Source organism: Oryza sativa, chromosome 6 (genome assembly GCF_034140825.1).
Source record: "Oryza sativa Japonica Group chromosome 6, ASM3414082v1".
NCBI lineage: Eukaryota > Viridiplantae > Streptophyta > Magnoliopsida > Poales > Poaceae > Oryza > Oryza sativa.
The window spans coordinates 541,440-559,524 of record NC_089040.1 but is presented as its reverse complement, the minus strand read 5'-3'; the positions used below and the strand labels follow the sequence as shown (position 1 = coordinate 559,524).

General features: G+C 40.7%; 3 protein-coding genes across 3 annotated transcripts; all 3 read left to right on the top strand.

The window, feature by feature from the left end:
• The first annotated feature begins 41 nt into the window (after positions 1-41).
• Positions 42-4,943, top strand: LOC4339863 (protein REVEILLE 6). Its single transcript, XM_015787445.3, has 9 exons — positions 42-345; positions 908-965; positions 1,554-1,677; positions 1,776-1,937; positions 2,026-2,124; positions 2,897-3,006; positions 3,739-3,798; positions 4,209-4,306; positions 4,391-4,943. Exons 1-9 carry the CDS (start codon positions 176-178, stop codon positions 4,404-4,406), a joined length of 897 nt encoding a protein of 298 aa, XP_015642931.1. The 5' UTR covers positions 42-175; the 3' UTR covers positions 4,407-4,943.
• Positions 4,944-6,230: 1,287 nt separating this feature from the next.
• On the top strand, positions 6,231-9,140 carry LOC4339862 (WAT1-related protein At5g47470). Its single transcript, XM_026026379.2, has 7 exons — positions 6,231-6,516; positions 6,677-6,742; positions 7,246-7,362; positions 7,451-7,661; positions 7,780-7,941; positions 8,054-8,205; positions 8,598-9,140. Exons 1-7 carry the CDS (start codon positions 6,305-6,307, stop codon positions 8,716-8,718), a joined length of 1,041 nt encoding a protein of 346 aa, XP_025882164.1. The 5' UTR covers positions 6,231-6,304; the 3' UTR covers positions 8,719-9,140.
• A 302-nt stretch (positions 9,141-9,442) lies between these two features.
• Positions 9,443-16,316, top strand: LOC4339861 (protein transport protein SEC16A homolog). Its single transcript, XM_015788058.3, has 13 exons — positions 9,443-11,590; positions 11,670-11,993; positions 12,309-12,437; positions 12,517-12,639; positions 12,749-12,916; positions 13,286-13,414; positions 13,488-13,622; positions 14,054-14,181; positions 14,260-14,371; positions 14,469-14,792; positions 14,862-14,966; positions 15,068-15,363; positions 15,438-16,316. The coding sequence occupies exons 1-13, from the start codon at positions 9,635-9,637 to the stop codon at positions 15,958-15,960; spliced, it is 4,452 nt and encodes a 1,483-aa protein (XP_015643544.1). The 5' UTR covers positions 9,443-9,634; the 3' UTR covers positions 15,961-16,316.
• Positions 16,317-18,085: the final 1,769 nt, after the last annotated feature.

Below are 18,085 nucleotides of genomic sequence, written 5' to 3'. Positions count from 1 at the left end.
GTGGACAGGAGAAGAACCCGCGATGTGATGTCTTTCTTCTCACTCCACGCACCATTTTCTTCTTCTTCTTCTTCGTCTTCGTCACCGCCAGCCAACCACCTGACAAAGCAAGCAATCGAGCTGAGCACCCCAACCCAACCCTAGGCAGAGGCTGAGGCTGAGCGAGATCGCGGGCATGAGCTCCGCGCCGCAGCAGTTGCTCGATTCGTCGTCTCCGGGGCCGGGGCCGGGGCCGGAGGTGGAGGACGACGGGGGAAGGAGGGTGAGGAAGCCCTACACCATCACCAAGTCGCGGGAGAGCTGGACCGACCCCGAGCACGACAAGTTCCTCGAGGCGCTGCAGCTGTAAGCATCCATGCGCCTTCTTCTAACTCTTAACTGCTGCCCTGCCTCCATCTTCTGCTACTTCTCCATCCAATTTCATATGCCGTTTTGCCTGCTGTATCCTACTACTGTTCTAGTTCGATTGTTATTACTGGACATCTAAATCTAATTCTAATTCCTCAATTTCACTTCGGGACAACAAAATACTAGTATTAGTATATACTTCTTCTTTGAATCCTAACGCTCACCTGGATTTAATTGCTCACTCATGTGAATGCTAAAAATGCCTCTACTTCATCTTTACTGCCCATCTAACTTGCTTTATCTTCACTGGACCACTTCGAATTCAGTATGATCTCTTTACTCCGAACTACAGTACCAAGTAGCAACTCTCTTTCAAATTAGTTAGATGCAGCTCTCCATCATCAACTATCAACTGCTAACAACAAAGGGATCATTTCCCCCCCTATGATCTTTGAATTCTTATCTTGTGGCAAACATTACGAGTGGGGTTTTACCACAACTGAAAAATGGTTCCTTCCTACTTATTCTTTGCATTCTTTACTTGCTTTTACTATAACAGGTTTGATCGTGATTGGAAAAAGATTGAAGCATATGTTGGCTCTAAGACTGTAATACAGGTATAGTTTATAGCTATCTCAACTTCCTTCTTTTTTTTTGTTTTCTTCTTTAGTTGGTTGCCTTTGTTACTGAATATTTCAGAGTTTTACAATTTTTAAATCTACCGGGTACCAACTTCAACTTAAATCCAATTTCAAGCTAGCAGTTTTCTTTTTTCAGTACCATCCCGCCATGCTTCTTCTGTGATGCTACAAATATGTGATTGTCATCTATTGGAAGCTTCTTCGATTATCCACAAAGCAAAATGTGGCACTTTTCTGTTTTCATTAGTTGCGTGCTGTTGCTTCAGATGCTTAAAAATTAAACACATATTAATGTAATGACATGGCTTTGTTTGATTTAGCAATCGGTTTGTTGGTAGTTAAATTTCCTAGTCATACAATCTTTCATTTTGCTGCAAGATGTTTGTTTGGCAATCTTGTTTTGGTGTAGGATCTGCATTCGATTGTCCGTTTAACAAGATATAACTCACTCACTCTCAACTTATTACTCCAATAAGTAAATGAACATGTTTGTTTTTGCTTAATAGTAAATCGGTAATGCATCTGACATACCGTGCATGATCTAAAATACAGTTATCTTAACAGATCAGAAGCCATGCACAGAAGTACTTTTTGAAGGTTCAAAAGAATGGAACAGGCGAGCATTTGCCCCCTCCTAGGCCAAAACGGAAGGCAGCACATCCATACCCACATAAAGCCTCAAAAAGAGGCAAGTTTTTCATCCTCACCTGACTAGCATTTTCTTCTTTACCTCTTATTTTTGGGTCAAAGGCGGAGATCTTATTATAAACCTTGGAGTTCTTGCAGCCCCTCAAGTTGTCCTACCACAACAAGCTTCTCATCTAATGGAGCAAGGCTGTCTTATACCTATGGACATATCTCCTGTTGCTAGAAACTTTAATGCAAATGATGTATTTTCTTCCTGGGATAGTGCTCTTGCCCAAAGTTTCAGTCCAAGGCATACACATGGTATATAATTCTGCCATCATTGTATTTCCCATTTTCAAATGTTAATTTTCTACAGAATACTAGGTTATAACAAATCCAACATATTCAGGTGCAGCAAATAATTGTTCTAGTAGCGTAGAGAGCCAATCTGGAACTTGTCCAACTTCTGAGGCAATTGAGCAAGAGATCATGCTTCCAACGCTGCGTGGTAAGCTGCCTGTTTCACTGCATGCATTTCCCCTCCAGAGTTTCTACACAGAATTCTAAATGGTCCAACATAAGGGGTTTATATATTGTGTAAGTGTGTTGGGGTAGACTTGGCCTTCCTTGAGGATGCAAATTCTGAGTATTTTAGAAAATATTTATAGATGGGGGTGGAAACCTGTTTGAGATTCAACTTTGAGCTTCTCTGGTCATCTGTTTCCGCTCCGAAATGGAAGGTTTGGATCTATCTTTTGTCGTGAGGGATAACATAAGATTTTAGGCCACCTTTGCAAGATGCATAAGACTACCTTTGTATAAAGGGAGATTACTGCCTCCAGCCTCTGCTCCTACCAAGAGCATTGGAATACCTATATATCTGCAACTAACGAGCTTGAGACTTTGAGTCACCTTGTGCTGATTTCCCCTGAAAATGAGCCTTTTTTTAGAATTTCAATTACTCTGAGTCTCATTAGATCCTTAAGTTCTTGATGTCAATTGTTCTGTTTGGAGATTCTCCCTTTTCTGCCCTTCTACATCTGTTTACCTTCATTTTGTCCTTCAAATTCTCAAGTCTTGACATAATACTCCTGGCATTTGACTGGTGAATGCTGTTATGACCTTACTACCAAAGTGAAAAAATGGATCCTTGCCGTTTTAGCTTCCTATACTTCCTTTGTTGGTGGTGTTAATATTAAATCAATTTATTTGTACTCTACATGCCCCTTTTCTTCATTCATATTCTGACTTCTTTCTTTACCTTGCGTCAAAATTTGCAGCCATGCCAGACTTTGCTCAAGTATACAACTTCCTGGGAAGCATATTTGATCCAGAGACAAGTGGGCATCTTCAGAGGTTGAGAGAGATGGATCCAATCGATGTTGAAACAGTATGCCCTTCTCTAAGCGATCGTGTGTGTGTTTTTTTTTTTTTGCTATAGTGTTACTCTGTTCATGTCAATATGTAGACTATCTACAATAGTGCTATTTGTTTAAGTATAGTACTTTAGTGCTTGCATGGAAGCTATTCTTGATTTCATTTGCATCTTAAATGAAGCTTTGGCTTCAATTCTAATAGAAATTGTCACGCGAACTTGTACTATTACTGCCATTCCATCAGCAACTTGAAAAACTCTTGTGTGAGATGTCAGATAAGACAGAAAGATGATGCTATAATAATTAAGTACATCGAAGACTTTTTTTAGAGAAGGTAAAATAGGAATTTACTATGCAGCATAACTGAAACTCGACTGTTAATGTGTTTCATTTTGTTAATTATTAGTGGTGGATACCAGTTACTACATGTGGCTTAGATAATCTTGACATAGTAAGAATGGATCTCCTATGTTTGGCATAATGTCTCTACTATGCACCTTCTGAGGCCATAAAAGAAATATTTATTTTGTTCATTGCCCTTTTCTCTTAGTTTGTGCAGTTCATACACTTTCATGATTTGCATGTCAGGTCTGCATGGGTTGTTTTCCCTGTTTCATGCATTTTTAAGGTTTAAATCAGTTTGTTCAGTGAACACGTACACTTCAATGTTTGTTATGCCAGTACATAATTGCATTGTATCACTTGAAATGATAATGAAAACTGTTTTGTTTTGATTTGATATCCAGGTGCTGTTACTGATGAAAAATTTGTCAATAAACCTGACAAACCCAAACTTTGAAGCACATGTAAGTACCTTGCTTCTTTTTCTTCGTTTTATTTTATCTTCTGTGCATCTGTTTGTTATTTCAACTTGCTAGTACTTGGCAGCACAATGGAACATTACTCTAGTTCTCATAGCATTACCTGATTATTTTTCTCATAGCTCGAATCCAATTCGGCCTGTATACCGTCATTTGTTTCAAAATAGGTATATCGATGCAGTCTCTGGCATCCCCTTTTGTGTTCTTTTTGCAACCTTGACCTATTGATTGCGCTTTTTACAGTTATATATGTTGTTACATGACCTAAACAACACCATGTTTGCTAGTGTTCTGAGTTTCTGACTATGTTCCATAAATATTTGCGCTGCCTGATATTCTGATTCTATACTCATGCGTGGAATCTGAGCAATGGAAATCCCTTATTGTTGTTGCAGAGGAAGGTACTCGCATCACATGGATATGGCATGGACCAAGTGAAGCATGAGAATTTAGGGGATCTGGGATCAACTCACACCCTTCATCTCCCATTCATGTAAACAGTCATTATTTTTCACAGTATGGTTCCATACCTGAATACATGCATCATCATTTCACCAAGCTATGAACCCCTTTGCAGGGTAACGACCAAATGAAAGAACACCACCACAATCAGCATCCATTGGGGGTAACAAGCAAACCCTGCTATCAGCACCCAGTGGCGATTTTGAGTGAATCCGAAATACCACATTGTGTTAGCGACATGTTGTACTGTCACGTTGTACATATAGCAGTTAGTAATGCTCTAACCATTAGGCTAGTTTTGCTCATCATCTAGATGGCCAGGTAGTTTATGTGCCTGTGATTTTTTTTTTTTGCCTTTCCTTTTATTTTAACTCATCTATGAACCTGCCACATAGTGGGGTATGTTGTATCACGGCATATGCATGCCTTTTGTTTTTAACCCCCTTTGAGAGTTTGGTACTTTGGTTGCATGTATTTTTGGCCGTGTATGCATATATGTATATGCGTGTGATTATGTATAGCTGTTTGCACAGGCTAACAAACAGTAGTTTGTATGGTAAATAATATGTGTCGTGTACCATCAGATGATGTTAGATGCTCCTCTGGAACTGTTTGTGTACTGAATATCCTGGACAGGTGCAACATAAATAAAGTCCAGTTTGCTGACACATTTGATCTCTCATTTTCTGGGTCTGTTCTGTCTGCTTTCACAGGGAGATTTGTTGAATGGAACTGTGAAATTTGAGAGGTGATTCATGATTTGCACAGCATATGGCGTGTAAAAAGTTGTCAAAGATAAAATCTTCACGAAACAGTGTGGTGTGTACTCTTTCCTTTTGCTTGGAAGCAAGGTAAGCAAGTGATGAGATGCCTGCTTCAAAGTCCTGCAAACTAGAGATTGCCTCCCTCTTAATCCAATCCATTCGTCTGAAGAATATAAATATATGATGCTATAGAAGTACTACTATTGTTTGAGTTGGATTGGTGATAAACCATGGAGTGCAAGCAACAAGAGAAGTAGTATGTGAAGTGCAGGAAGCATTGATTGAGCAGGGTAGGTTGCTTGAGCAGTGATATACTGCTACAGCAGCATGAAAGTAACGCCCATCGATCGTGTGCGGGTGCAGTCGCACTTTTTTAACTTTTTTTTTTGAGAACTTTGTTAACTTTTGTAGAGGTCTGATATATACTCTGATAGTGAAAAGAGTGAAGTATTATTTAATGTACTTTTAATTTAATGATGTCCCAGCAGCTTAATTTGAGAGTTTGGCAGAAGTACGCATGAATTGTATGTGTCAAGTGATCGATGGTTATAAATACGGACACCGTGATGGAGTGATCGATCTAAAAATGCAGAGTATAAGTACTACTCCTGTGGTAGTACAGTACAACACAGTAGGTGAGCACTTGAGCTGCTGCTGCTAAGGAAAGAAAAGAAGATTGGTAGAATCAAGAAGAAGAAGAAGGTGAGTAGTACTGTACAGTACGTGTTTGATTTTCAGTTAGAGCTTGACTATTTGTTGCAGCACATTAACTCTGGCTCTCACAACAAGGAATAAACTAAGCAAAGCACCGCCCAACGAAAAGATAGCCCTATGCTTTTCTTGCTCAAGTTAGTTAATTAAGGCTGTGTTTAGATTTAAAGTTTGAATCCAAACTTCAGTCATTTTTCATCACATCAACCTGTCATATACACGTAACTTTTCAGTCACAAAGTTTGGATTCAAACTTTAGTCCTTTTCCATCACATCAACATGTCATATACACGTAACTTTTCATTCACATCATCTCCAATTTTAACCAAAATCTAAACTTTGCGTTGAACTAAACATAGCCTAATAATAGAACTGCACCAGACATTATCTGAAAAGAATAAACTGCACGCAAAGAAAGGAAGGACTCATATATAATTCATTCATTGTTTAAATTGTTCAGGATACCACCAGTTCATTCTTATTGATCCTGTAGTACGAGCGTATATATTTCTTCCAAGAAGAAGAAGAAGAAGAAGAAGAAGAGATTGGGTGCAATGGTGCAAGGTGCGAGCGGCGGAGGATGGTCATCGAAAGTGGAGGAGGGGGTGATCGTGGGTGGGTTGCTGGTGGTGCAGTGCATCCTCGCCGGATACGTGGTGTTCGTGGACCATGTCCTCAGCCTTGGAGCCAACCCGCTGTCCCTCATCGTCCTCGGCGCCGTCGCCTCCTCCCTCTTCTTCCTTCCCTTCGCCGTCGTCCTCGAGAGGTACTCCGGCCACCATTACTTATTTTAATTCAATTCTCTCTTGATTAACTACTCATTAGCTAGTAGTTTCTCCACATATATATTGAAGTTGATGAGATGCATTTCTGTCCGCCTGCCTGCCTGAATGTAAGTAATGCAATGTTTGGTTTGTCTGTGTCAGGAAGAAATGGCCTTCCAAGATTTCTCGCACTCTCATGGCGCAATTCGTGTTCATAGCTCTTGGAGGGTAAGATTTATACATTAACTGCTGATGATTTTTTATTTCAACCATATTTCTAAATACTAGTATTAGCAAAACAGTCCGAGAAGCTCGTGCTAATTGGCTCAAGTTTAGCCAGCTATAAATATGTGGCACAAAGTGATTGATCTGCACTGAAAACCGTTACCTTTCTCGATCCTTAACGTACTAAAAGCCTCAAAATGGCAAGTGCATTTGCAATTCTAATAACCATGCATATACTGATTCTACCAGTCATTTAGCAGGGGCAAGTTGTTGAGTGCACGCAGCAGCATACATTAGTTCTTCAGATAGACGACCTGATGATGTCTCAGTTAGTACTAGGCTTGTGATACCTCCCCAAGGACCACGTATTAAATACACACACATCTTTTGAATGGCAAAAACACATATACTTAGGAATAATCTATTTGGGAGATTATTTGCCATACACATGCATGGTATAATTTTTTTTAATGCTTTAGCCTTTGTATCCAATGAATAACCTTCAGAACAACGGTGTTTCAAGAACTGATGCTTCTGGGAATAAAGAAGACAACACCAGCTATCGCATCAGCCATGCCAAACTTGAGCCCTGGACTCATCTTCATCATTGCGGCTTGTTTCAGGTATAGTAGTAGCTGCTTATAGATGAAGCTGCAATTGATGACCTACCTAAGATATATACATTTACCTGAATTATTACATATACTTAAGGTTGGAGAAGTTTGACAAGGGATGCAAGTACACAAGAGCCAAGATACTGGGAACGTTGGTGTGCTTGGTGGGAGCTATGGCCATGAGCTTCTTGCAGAGTCCCGTTTCGTCTTCTCCACAACTCACAACAACTAGTTACTATGACTGGATCCTTGGTTGCTTCTACCTTTTCCTGGCAGTAGTTGTTCTCTCTATCTACACGGTGCTCCAGGTAATCATCAATTACTACTAATTCACTCACTCTACATACATGCATGTAGTTTCATTGTTAGCTAGCTGCTCATGGATTACTGAAACTTGCAACAATATATACTCATGGTATTATTCAGGCAGCGACGTTGGTGAGCTTCCCTGCGCCATTGACGATGTGCAGCGTAACATCGATGATGGGCGCCGTCTTCACCGCGATCCTGCAGTTCATCGTGGACGGCAAGATCGACATGGGCTCGCCGAGAATCGATGAAACCATCATCTCAACGATCGTCCTGATGGTACATACCTTTTCCTCGATCTTCTGCTGCTCCATTTACATTAGTAGGAGCAATTAGTGGTGATGTGTACTGACTGACGGACGCATATGATGATGAAATTGAAAATGCAAAGGGAGGAGGGGTGGTGGGCGGATGCGTGGTGTTTCAGACATGGTGCATCGGGAAAAGAGGACCTCTGCTCGTCTCTATCTTTGGCCCTGTGCAGACCGTCTGTTCTGCCCTCCTCTCTGCTCTTCTCTTCTCCCAGTTGCTCTGCCTCGGAAGGTACCTTTAATTATCTCTTCAATTGATTCCTTTATCTTCTTTGTTTTTATGGTCTTTATAAAAAGAAAATGTAGAGATTCGACTGCACTTTCATACTTAACCTCGTGTGTTTAGTCTATTATATAAACCTAACATGATCCCAAAAGAAATAGTAAATTAAGAACAACTATATATGCATATTCACTGGAATCACATGCTACCTTCTGGGCTTTGGCAAAAGAAAAAAAAATACATATATGGTACATTTGACTGTAACAACAACAATAGTAATACAACTGTCATTATGATACATATAGATATGCTGATTCGTTTATGTATACATAATAACGTGGATCTGAAAGGTATCAATAATGATAATCCTGTGGGTACATTACATAACATGCGTGATACAGCTTGGCAGGGATGGTGCTCATGTTCTGTGGGCTCTACATCGTCTTGTGGGCGAAGAGCAAGGAAGGTCATAGTATTATTCATTTGGAAGGTGGCGATGTTGAGAAGGCTCTTTTATCCTAATTAACAACCCACCTTTTCTTTTTCTCTTGTAATTCTTGTAAGTATGTACGTATTAGATGTAATTGCAAAATAGTAGCAGTAGCTCTTTTTTTTTTCTTTCTCTAGGTGTATCTGTGTCTAGTACAAAAGGTAGTATTTGTTTGTAGCAAACGTCAGCACATACTTTTGAGTGCGGAAGAAGATAGAGTACACTACAGTACCCCTACATGAGGAAAGAAAAAAAAGGAGTTAGACCAAATCTGGATGAGATTAGGACTGTTGATGACGAATTAATTTGTCTCTACTGTGCATGATGCATCATCACAATGTAGGTGGGTGTCAAAGTGCCACCTTCCACCACTGGAGCTGGAGTGGTATGTGATCGTCCAAACAAAATCGAATCGCAGCAATTATTAAGTTTAATGGTGATGATACGACGCTCACTCAGGCCTTTGCCATCTCCATCGTTGACAATAGAGACAATTTTCCATAATCTAAATCATACGCACTTTTCATACTACTTTGAAAACAAAAAAAAAGTTACTACTCGTGGTATTTTTTAAAGGATAAAAGAAAAATAAAAGGTGGTAGTATATTTTAGTGGAGTCTGGAAAATATATCCATGTCGGCTGTTGATGAAAAAGAAAAGAGGAAATACAACAAGCACTAGTAGTAGGGCGTATGGAATAATAATACTGGGGCGGGGTGAGTAGCTAGGAGAGGAGGAGCACGCGTCGTCGTCGTCGTCTTCCTCCTCCTCCGCTCTTCTCTTCTCTTCTCCGCATCGCATTCATTCAAGTCTAGTCTCTAGTAGACGACGAATTCGAGATCGAATCGATCGATCAGATCCCTCTCCTAAACTATACCAAACCCTAGCCCTAACCTCATCCACCTCTCCGCCCGCCCCCCTCCCTCCCATCTGCCCCAAACCCTAACGATGGCCTCCGCTTCCGATTCGGACGACGCCGACGCCGATTTCTTCGACAAGCTCGTCGACGACGATGACGCCGATACCAACCGTCGCCTCGCCTCCGACCTCACGCCGCCGCCTTCTCGACCGGAGCCGGACCAGGCCGCGCCTCCTCCTCCACCTCAGCCTCACACCGCCCCGCCGCCCCCTCCTCCTAATGCGGAACCCGAGGCCCCTCCTCCTCCTCAGCTGGAGGTTAAGGCCCCCGCCGCCACACTGCCACCAAACCCAGAGGCCGCCTCGCCGGGCTCCGCAAAGGACGTCCATACCGCCGTCAAGCAGGTGCAGTGGAGCGCCTTCGCCACCAACAGCGGTGTCGGTGGGGATGATCCTTTTGGAGAATTCATGGGCGACGATGCATTTTTTGGAGGTAATAATACTCATACCATGACGGGTGATCAGCCCATACAGGCTTCACTTGTACCTCCTACCACTAGTACCATTGGCTCCATGGATCACCAATTCTCCAATCAAGTGGATAACATCGCCGATTCACAGCCCGGATGGCCTGCTACTGCTGCCGAGTTTATGGATCACAACACTAGCGTACAGTCAGACTCAACCACCGCCGCTGCTGTCGACTCCACATCCACCGATCCCAAGTATTTTGAGAGCCTCTACCCTGGCTGGAAGTACGATGAAGCGACGCAACAGTGGTATCAGGTGGATTCTTCTTACACTGCACAGGGTAATGCTGACAATCTTGGTGCTTTACCGGTCGTTGGGGGTGATAATGTTCACCAGCAGCAACAGCAGCAGCAGCAGCAGTTCACCGTTTCTTACTTGCACGACTCTTCACAGGCGGGGTTGGAGACCATCGCAGAGGAGGGAAGCACCATGGCTACAAGCTGGACCCCGAATGAGAGCAATACAGGAGCCGTAGAGTACCCGTCCAACATGGTGTTCTACGCTGAATACCCAGGATGGTACTTTGACACCAATACTCAGCAGTGGCTCTCACTGGAGTCGTATCAGCAAGGTGGTGTGCAGGCAGAAACTACTGCAGCAGCCTCAGCTGGATATGCAGGAACAGGCCATAATGTAGCTCAAACCAGTGATTCTTACACAGGTGACTATAGCCATCAGGGACAACAGCAACATGGCTCGTTGGGTGATAACAGCTTGTCGGATAGTTTTTATGGTTCCAACCAGCACACTGAGAATCAAACTGCTCAGCAGGCAAATGTCGAGTCATTGGAATCTTCTAAGTATTATCATGCTGATATCAACACATATGCGCATTCTACAAGTCAGTACACTAGTAGTGAGGATCACCAGGCGAGTTACAAGGGATTCGGATCTTCCACTAGTCATCAGAGTGTTTACAAGGGTTTTGAACCATCTGTAGGTCATCAAAGTACTTTTACCAGCCATCATAGTGGGTACAATGGCTCTGAATCTTCCACAGTCCAACAGGCTGCTCACCAGGGATTTAAACCTTCTACAGGCAACCAGAATTATAAGGGGTTTGAGCCTTATTCAGGTCACCAGTTGGGATATAAGGGATATGATTATTCTACGGGCCAGACTGGCCACCAGGAATTTGGACCTTCTACAGATAGTCAAGCTAACCATGTGGCATACCAACAGTTACCAAGCCATTACAGCAGCTTCAATGGTGCTGCTAAGCCACAAGACTCTGTTCCAACAGCAAACATGCCCCAGATGCAAACACGTGCTGATTCTGATGGATGCATGAATTTGCCAAATAACTATTTGAGCACTGGAAGCTCTGTAAATTTTGCGCAGCAGCAATTCATCAGTTCCAATGCTTTACCTCAACAATTTGGTTATTCCTCCCATGAGCAGAGGTCATCAGCTGGACGCCCACCACATGCTTTGGTTACATTCGGATTTGGGGGGAAGCTTGTAGTTGTGCGAGAGACCATTTCAATGTCCACAAACTTTGATAGTGGGAATCAGGTACGATTAGAATTTTTATTTGTACTTCTCTTCTTTGCAATGTCATCGTGACTGAAAAACTTTATTGCTGCAATTTAAGGGAAATCCATGTGGCACAGTGTCAATTCTTAATGTGTCAGAGATTGTTTCTGATAGAGTTGATCATCCAAGTATCCCTAGTGGTAGCGCACTTAGTTACTTCCATGCATTGTGTCGTCAACCTATTCCTGGCCCCCTTGTTGGTGGAAGTGCTGCAGCAAAGGATGTGAACAAGTGGCTTGATGAGATCACCGGAGGCTATGATTCCTCTATCAGGGAGTTCCAGGGAGGAGATGATCAGAAGTTGCTCATTTCACTGCTTAAAATATTGTGCCAACACTATGGAAAGCTCCGTTCACCTTTTGGGTCTGATCCATCGCAGGAGGTATTTGCTTTTTGTCTTGCTGTACTATATTTCTATAATTCATGACCACAGTTAAAAACATCTCCTTGTCAAGTTGTCATTAATTTCTCACATGGAAAAATGGCCTGTCCATACAGGATTTTAAGCATGTAACCAGCAACACTGAAGTAATGTATGCATGTTAAACTGGACCTATGAAATGAAAAGACCTATTCTTCCTTGAGTTCACTTTATTTTTCAATCAGCTTTATCATATAACTGCTGGCTATCTTTTATTGAATTTATTTCTATTCTTTTGAAAGGAATATTGAATTTATTTTGAATTCTTGGTAACAGGGTATAGATGGTCCAGAGATGGCAGTGACAAAACTTTTCTCATCTTGTAAGAGTAGTGGTGCTCATAAGGGAGAGTATGGAGCCATTGTCCATTGCATGAAAAACATTCCGTCAGAAAACCAGATCCAGGTAATTCTTATTTCTCTAAGAACACCAGCTTCAGGGGAAAAAAATAGTAATCCTGGGTGTGGCAACCATTTTATTGCAGGCTACTGCTAAGGAGGTTCAAAATCTCCTAGTTTCTGGTAGAAGGAAAGAGGCTCTTCAGTATGCTCAGGAAGGTCAGCTTTGGGGACCCGCATTAATCCTTGCTTTACAACTTGGTGATAAGGTCTGCTACTATTGATATAAGTTTGCATTCATTTTTCGGCTGCATGATACACATATTTTTCTTTTTTCCCTGGACAGTTTGTTTAATGTTTTCTTGACTGGTGATGTAGTTTTATGTGGATACTGTGAAGAAAATGGCTTACCACCATTTTGTATCTGGATCACCTTTGAGGACATTGTGCCTTCTTATTGCGGGACAGCCTGCAGATGTTTTCAATGCTGAGAACCCTGTTGATGGCAATTATGGTAATTTGCATATACCCCAACGGCCGGTGGAGGTAATACATAACTTCATTACCACATTCTTGATTGCTCATGACAGTAGAAGGATCTATTGATCAAACATTTAGACGGAATCCCTAAATTTATTACTCCTACCTGAATGATTATTCGATTCGAAGCAATAGGGGACATGTTGTCTATTTCTTTTGTTATAGGATCCAAATGCTTCTATTTAGACTCTATAATAATTCTATGTTGTTTATGACCTATAGTTCTATACTCATTTCGTGTTTATATGTCATGTGATGTATATCATTTGATTGTTCTTGACTTCCCATTCCATGATTTTCATACATTTTAGTTCTCATCTTTTATCGTGTGTGGATCATTAGGGTTGAACCTAACTTAGCATTTTTGTTGGATAGGCTGTGAATTCTAAGAGCATGCTGGATGATTGGCAAGAGAATTTGGCTATTATAACTGCAAACAGGACGAAAGGTGATGATCTTGTAATTACGCACCTTGGAGATTGCCTCTGGAAAGAGAAAAATGAGGTTTGAATCTGGCTAGTTGAGTATATGATTTATTGACATGGTTTTGTCAAATACCTTACATATTTTTATGCAGGTGGCAGCTGCTCATTCATGCTATTTAGCTGCGGAACTAAATATCGAGTCGTATTCAGAAAGTTCAAGAATGTGTCTAATTGGTGCAGACCATTTGAGATGTCCTCGTACATTTACCAGCCCTGAAGCTATCCAGGTCTTTTATACCTGTGCCATCTATTCGATGTTTGTGCTTTCTGTGATGATAATCTTTAGCTACATGTTGCATTGGACATACATCAGTCAGATGAATGGTAGGATATTATTATGGGACACGCATTATGCTATAAGCTCCAACAATATCTCAGATATGAATCATTATGTATCTAATGTAGATGGTTTCGCATTTTTGCAGAGGAGCATGCGTATCACATATGTTTTTAGATGTGTCAAATTCTAGTGTTATTTTTTGCATGACTTACTTTAGTCAAAAGCTTTACAGTCCCTCTATTTGGACCACTTCTTACTCAGAAAATGGCATGATTAGATGATGATTGTCCTCGGCCTTAATTCATATTATTACTGTTTTTTTTTTTGCTTTTGTCATTTGCTGTTTCTAAACAAATGTCCTCACAATGTAACAAACAGCGAACAGAGGTGTATGAATATGCAAAAGTTCTTGGTAATTCTCAGTACATCCTCTTGCCATTTCAACCATATAAGCTGATATATGCATACATGCTTGTGGAGGTTGGGAAGGTTTCTGATTCATTAAGGTAATTTGCTGAGTTACTATTCCAGTTTTTCCCCTGGTTTCTTAGTTACACACATTGACTTTAAACTACTCTCTTTAGGTATTGTCAAGCATGCTTGAAGGTGCTGAAAGCATCTGGCCGTGCACCTGAATTAGAGGCATGGAAGCAGTTGTTTTCATCCCTAGAGGAGCGGATACGCACCTACCAGCAGGTTTGAATTTATTGTAGCTGTTGCTTGCTGATTCTCGTATTTACTAGAGCAGACTGTTTCTTCCATGTTGACTGATGATCAACTCATTGTTATTCAGGGTGGTTATGGTACAAATCTAGCCCCTGCAAAGCTTGTTGGAAAACTTTTCACATCACTTGATAAATCTTTGTCCCGCATGATGGGTACACAACCTTCAGCGTTGTCACCAGTGCCACAGGGCTCCTTAACCGAAAGAGATTCCTATTCGGCTCCTGCAGCTACAAATTTTGTGAATAATCAGCCAGTGATGGCTATGTCTTCTTTGATGTCTTCTGTTTCAGAGCAATCTATGAGTGAAATGTCAGGAAATACTGGCCCTGACAGAAAAGTCACACATAACAGAAGTGTCTCTGAACCAGACTTTGGCAGAACCCCCAACCAGGTGCTTCTTAGACTGGAATGTTTTCTTGATGTGTTTCATTTCTCTTTTCTGAAATTGGAACTCTCACAGGGTGCAGGATTAGATAATGCACAAAGCACATCAGGTTCAGGTAGTTCACGTTTTGGATGGTTGCTGCAGAAGACAATGGGACTTGTTTCAAGATCTCATCATCAGGTGCTTGCTAAAACATTAAATTCATCCGATCCCGGTTTCGAACTGCATGTCACAGTAGTTTTTGATTTGTGTAACACAACTAATTCTTTTGTGCCCTAAAGGCGAAGCTGGGGGAACAAAACAAGTTCTACTATGACGAGAAGCTGAAGCGGTGGGTGGAAGAAGGTGCTGACATACCTGCTGAGGAGCCTCCCCTTCCCCCACCTCCAACAAAGGCCTTGTTCCAGAACGGTATTCCAGATCAGAGTTCGAATGGCCCAGGCAGTGTAAGTTATACTGCTAATGGATTTTCAGAAGCAAGGCCTTTGAATCCTTCTGGGCCTAGTTCAGGGATGCCACCAATGCCACCTAGCCAGAACCAATTCTCAGCACGTGGACGGATGGGTGTTAGATCAAGGTAATTTGTTTAGTTATTGCCGCTGTTTGCTTTATATACCAAGTGGCTTATATCATTTCCTTGCCCCCATGTAGATACGTCGACACATTTAACAAGGGTGGTGCAAGTGCCACTGGACCGTCATATAATAAACCAGCCACCCCATCCATGAATCCACTGTCTGGTGCCACTTTCTTTGTGCCAACTCCAGCTACTGTTGCGTCAGAGCAGATCCCTGACCCAACAGTCAATGTTCATCAGGATCAACCATCTTCCACGATAGCTCTGCGGGAATCCTCGGCTTCGCCACCACCATCAGTACAATCAATACCAGTTCAATCAAATATTCAGCGGTATCCAAGTATGGACAACATCATGACCCCATCTGGCAGTGGGAATGGCAGCTCATTCTCAAGGTCACGAGCAGCATCATGGAGTGGAGCATATTCAGAGCAGTTGAGCGGCAATGCTGTTTCGAGATCACCAGATGGACAACGGACCATGATGCAGTCTCCGTTGATTCCTGGACAGAAACAATCCCACAGCCGTTCCAGTAGTAACTCATCACTTCAATTCAACAATGGCCTGGGCGAGGATCTTCACGAGGTAGAGCTCTGATACCTGAACAAAAGGGTAAAAGATGAGGTGCGTCCATCGTGTAAATCAATCATATGGCCATGTTTTGTTTTTCATGTCATTTTGTATTTAATATCTATGATGTCTAGAGAGGAAACAAAGGAGCGGCGTCCCTTTTCTTTTCTTTTCTTTTTTTACATGAAAGAAGTATGCGGATGCCGTTGTACAGATAGATCACTGCCAGTTGATTTGAGATGCCAAAGGAAAGAAATGACTTGGTGTAAAGTGATTACTTTGCTACTTTCTTTTACCCCTTTAGAGCATTTGTTCATTTATTTGAAAACAAGGATGGTCTGAAATAACAATGCCGTGTGGCTGATAAGGGCAAATGTTGTATATACCGTATCATTCTTTCTTTCGTTCCCTGATGTTTAGATTTCAATGGTTTTTAGCTTTTGACCTAAAAATTTATGGGTATTAACCTTATGCCAAATGCGTATGCATGCCTTCAACACAGTTTTATTATTTTTATCCCTTTAGCATATAATTTCGTGAGTTATATCCTTCAAAAAAACCGAATGAAACTTTTTTTCTTCGGCTCAAAATTACACGAGCATTAGGCTTGGGCCCAAAAACACATTGACATTATTCTTCTTGCTAAAATTAGGTGATTAACCTTTTGACAAAAAAATGCTGAAATTTAGTCTCCGGCCAAAAATACAGGAATTGAATTTTACCCGTTGGGCTTAAAAAACGTATGCATGCTAGCCATCGATGCACAATTCCGTTATATTTAGGGGAAACTCATGAGTAAATGTGTTTGATAAAAAAAACACATGAAATTGTTTTTTACTCAAAATTTCATGGGTATTAACCTTGTGTCTGAAAACACATTAACTTCTTCCACCAAAAATTCAGTGAATATTAGCCTTTGACCTAAAGACGGTAAAGTTAAGTCTCACCCAAAAAATACAGGAATTTCACCCGTTGGGCTCAAAATTGGTGGGTATTAACCTTAGGACAAAAACATATACATGTTAGCCTTACACACCAAAAATATGTTATTTTAAACCTTTGGCATCTAGTTTCCTGAGTTATGCCTCTTTGCCAAAATTGATGAGTATTAGCTTTTTGGAACAAAACGCATGAGGTATTTTTTATTTGGTGAAAATTTCATGTGCATTAGCCTTGGGCTTGAAACCAAATTAAATTTATTCATCTGCCAAATATTCAGTGAATATTAGCTTTTGACCTAAAAACACAATTTCATTATTTATATCCTTTGAAAACAATGGTTGAATTTTTTTCTCCAGCCCAAAATTTGAGTATTACCCTTGGTCCCAAAAACATATGAACACTATTCTTCTGCCTAAAATTCAGTGGTTATTAGTCTTGTACCAAAAAATAAAAGAAAAGTCTTGGTAAAAAAAATACCGGAATTTTTACTGGTTTGTCTCATAAAATCATGGGTATTAACCTTGGAAAAAAACCATTGGGTATTTTTCGCCGCCCTAACATTTTACGAGGTTTAGCCCTGACATAAAAATATATTAACATTATTTTCTTGTTTAGAATTTAGTGATGATTAGTTTTTGATCCAAAAAATACAAAAAAAAAGGTCTTGCCAAAAAATAGGAAATTTACTCATTAGACTTAAAATTCATGAGTGTTAACCTTAGGACTAAAACTGTATTCAAGTGTTAGCCTTCCATGCAAACTTTTGTTATTTTCAGCTTTTGGTCGTGAGTTATATAGGTTTCAGCCAAAATTCATGAGTATTAGCCTTGGGAAAAACTGCATGTGTATTATAGCCTATAGTTTCGCGAATTATACTCCTTGGCCATAATTCATAAATTTAAGTCTTCACCTAAAATTTTGTAATACAAAAAAATTGGTCTCGCCAAAAAAAATAGGAATTTTACTCATTGGACTTAAAATTCATGAGTGTTAACCTTAGGACTAAAACTGTATGCATGTGTTAGCCCTCCATGCAAACTTTCATTATTTTCAGCTTTTGGTCGTGAGTTATATAGCTTTCAGCCAAAATTCATGAGTATTAGCCTTGGGAAAAAAAACTGCATGTGTATTATATCCTATAGTTTCGCGAATTATACTCCTTGGCCATAATTCATAAATTTAAGTCTTCACCTAAAATTTTGTAATATAA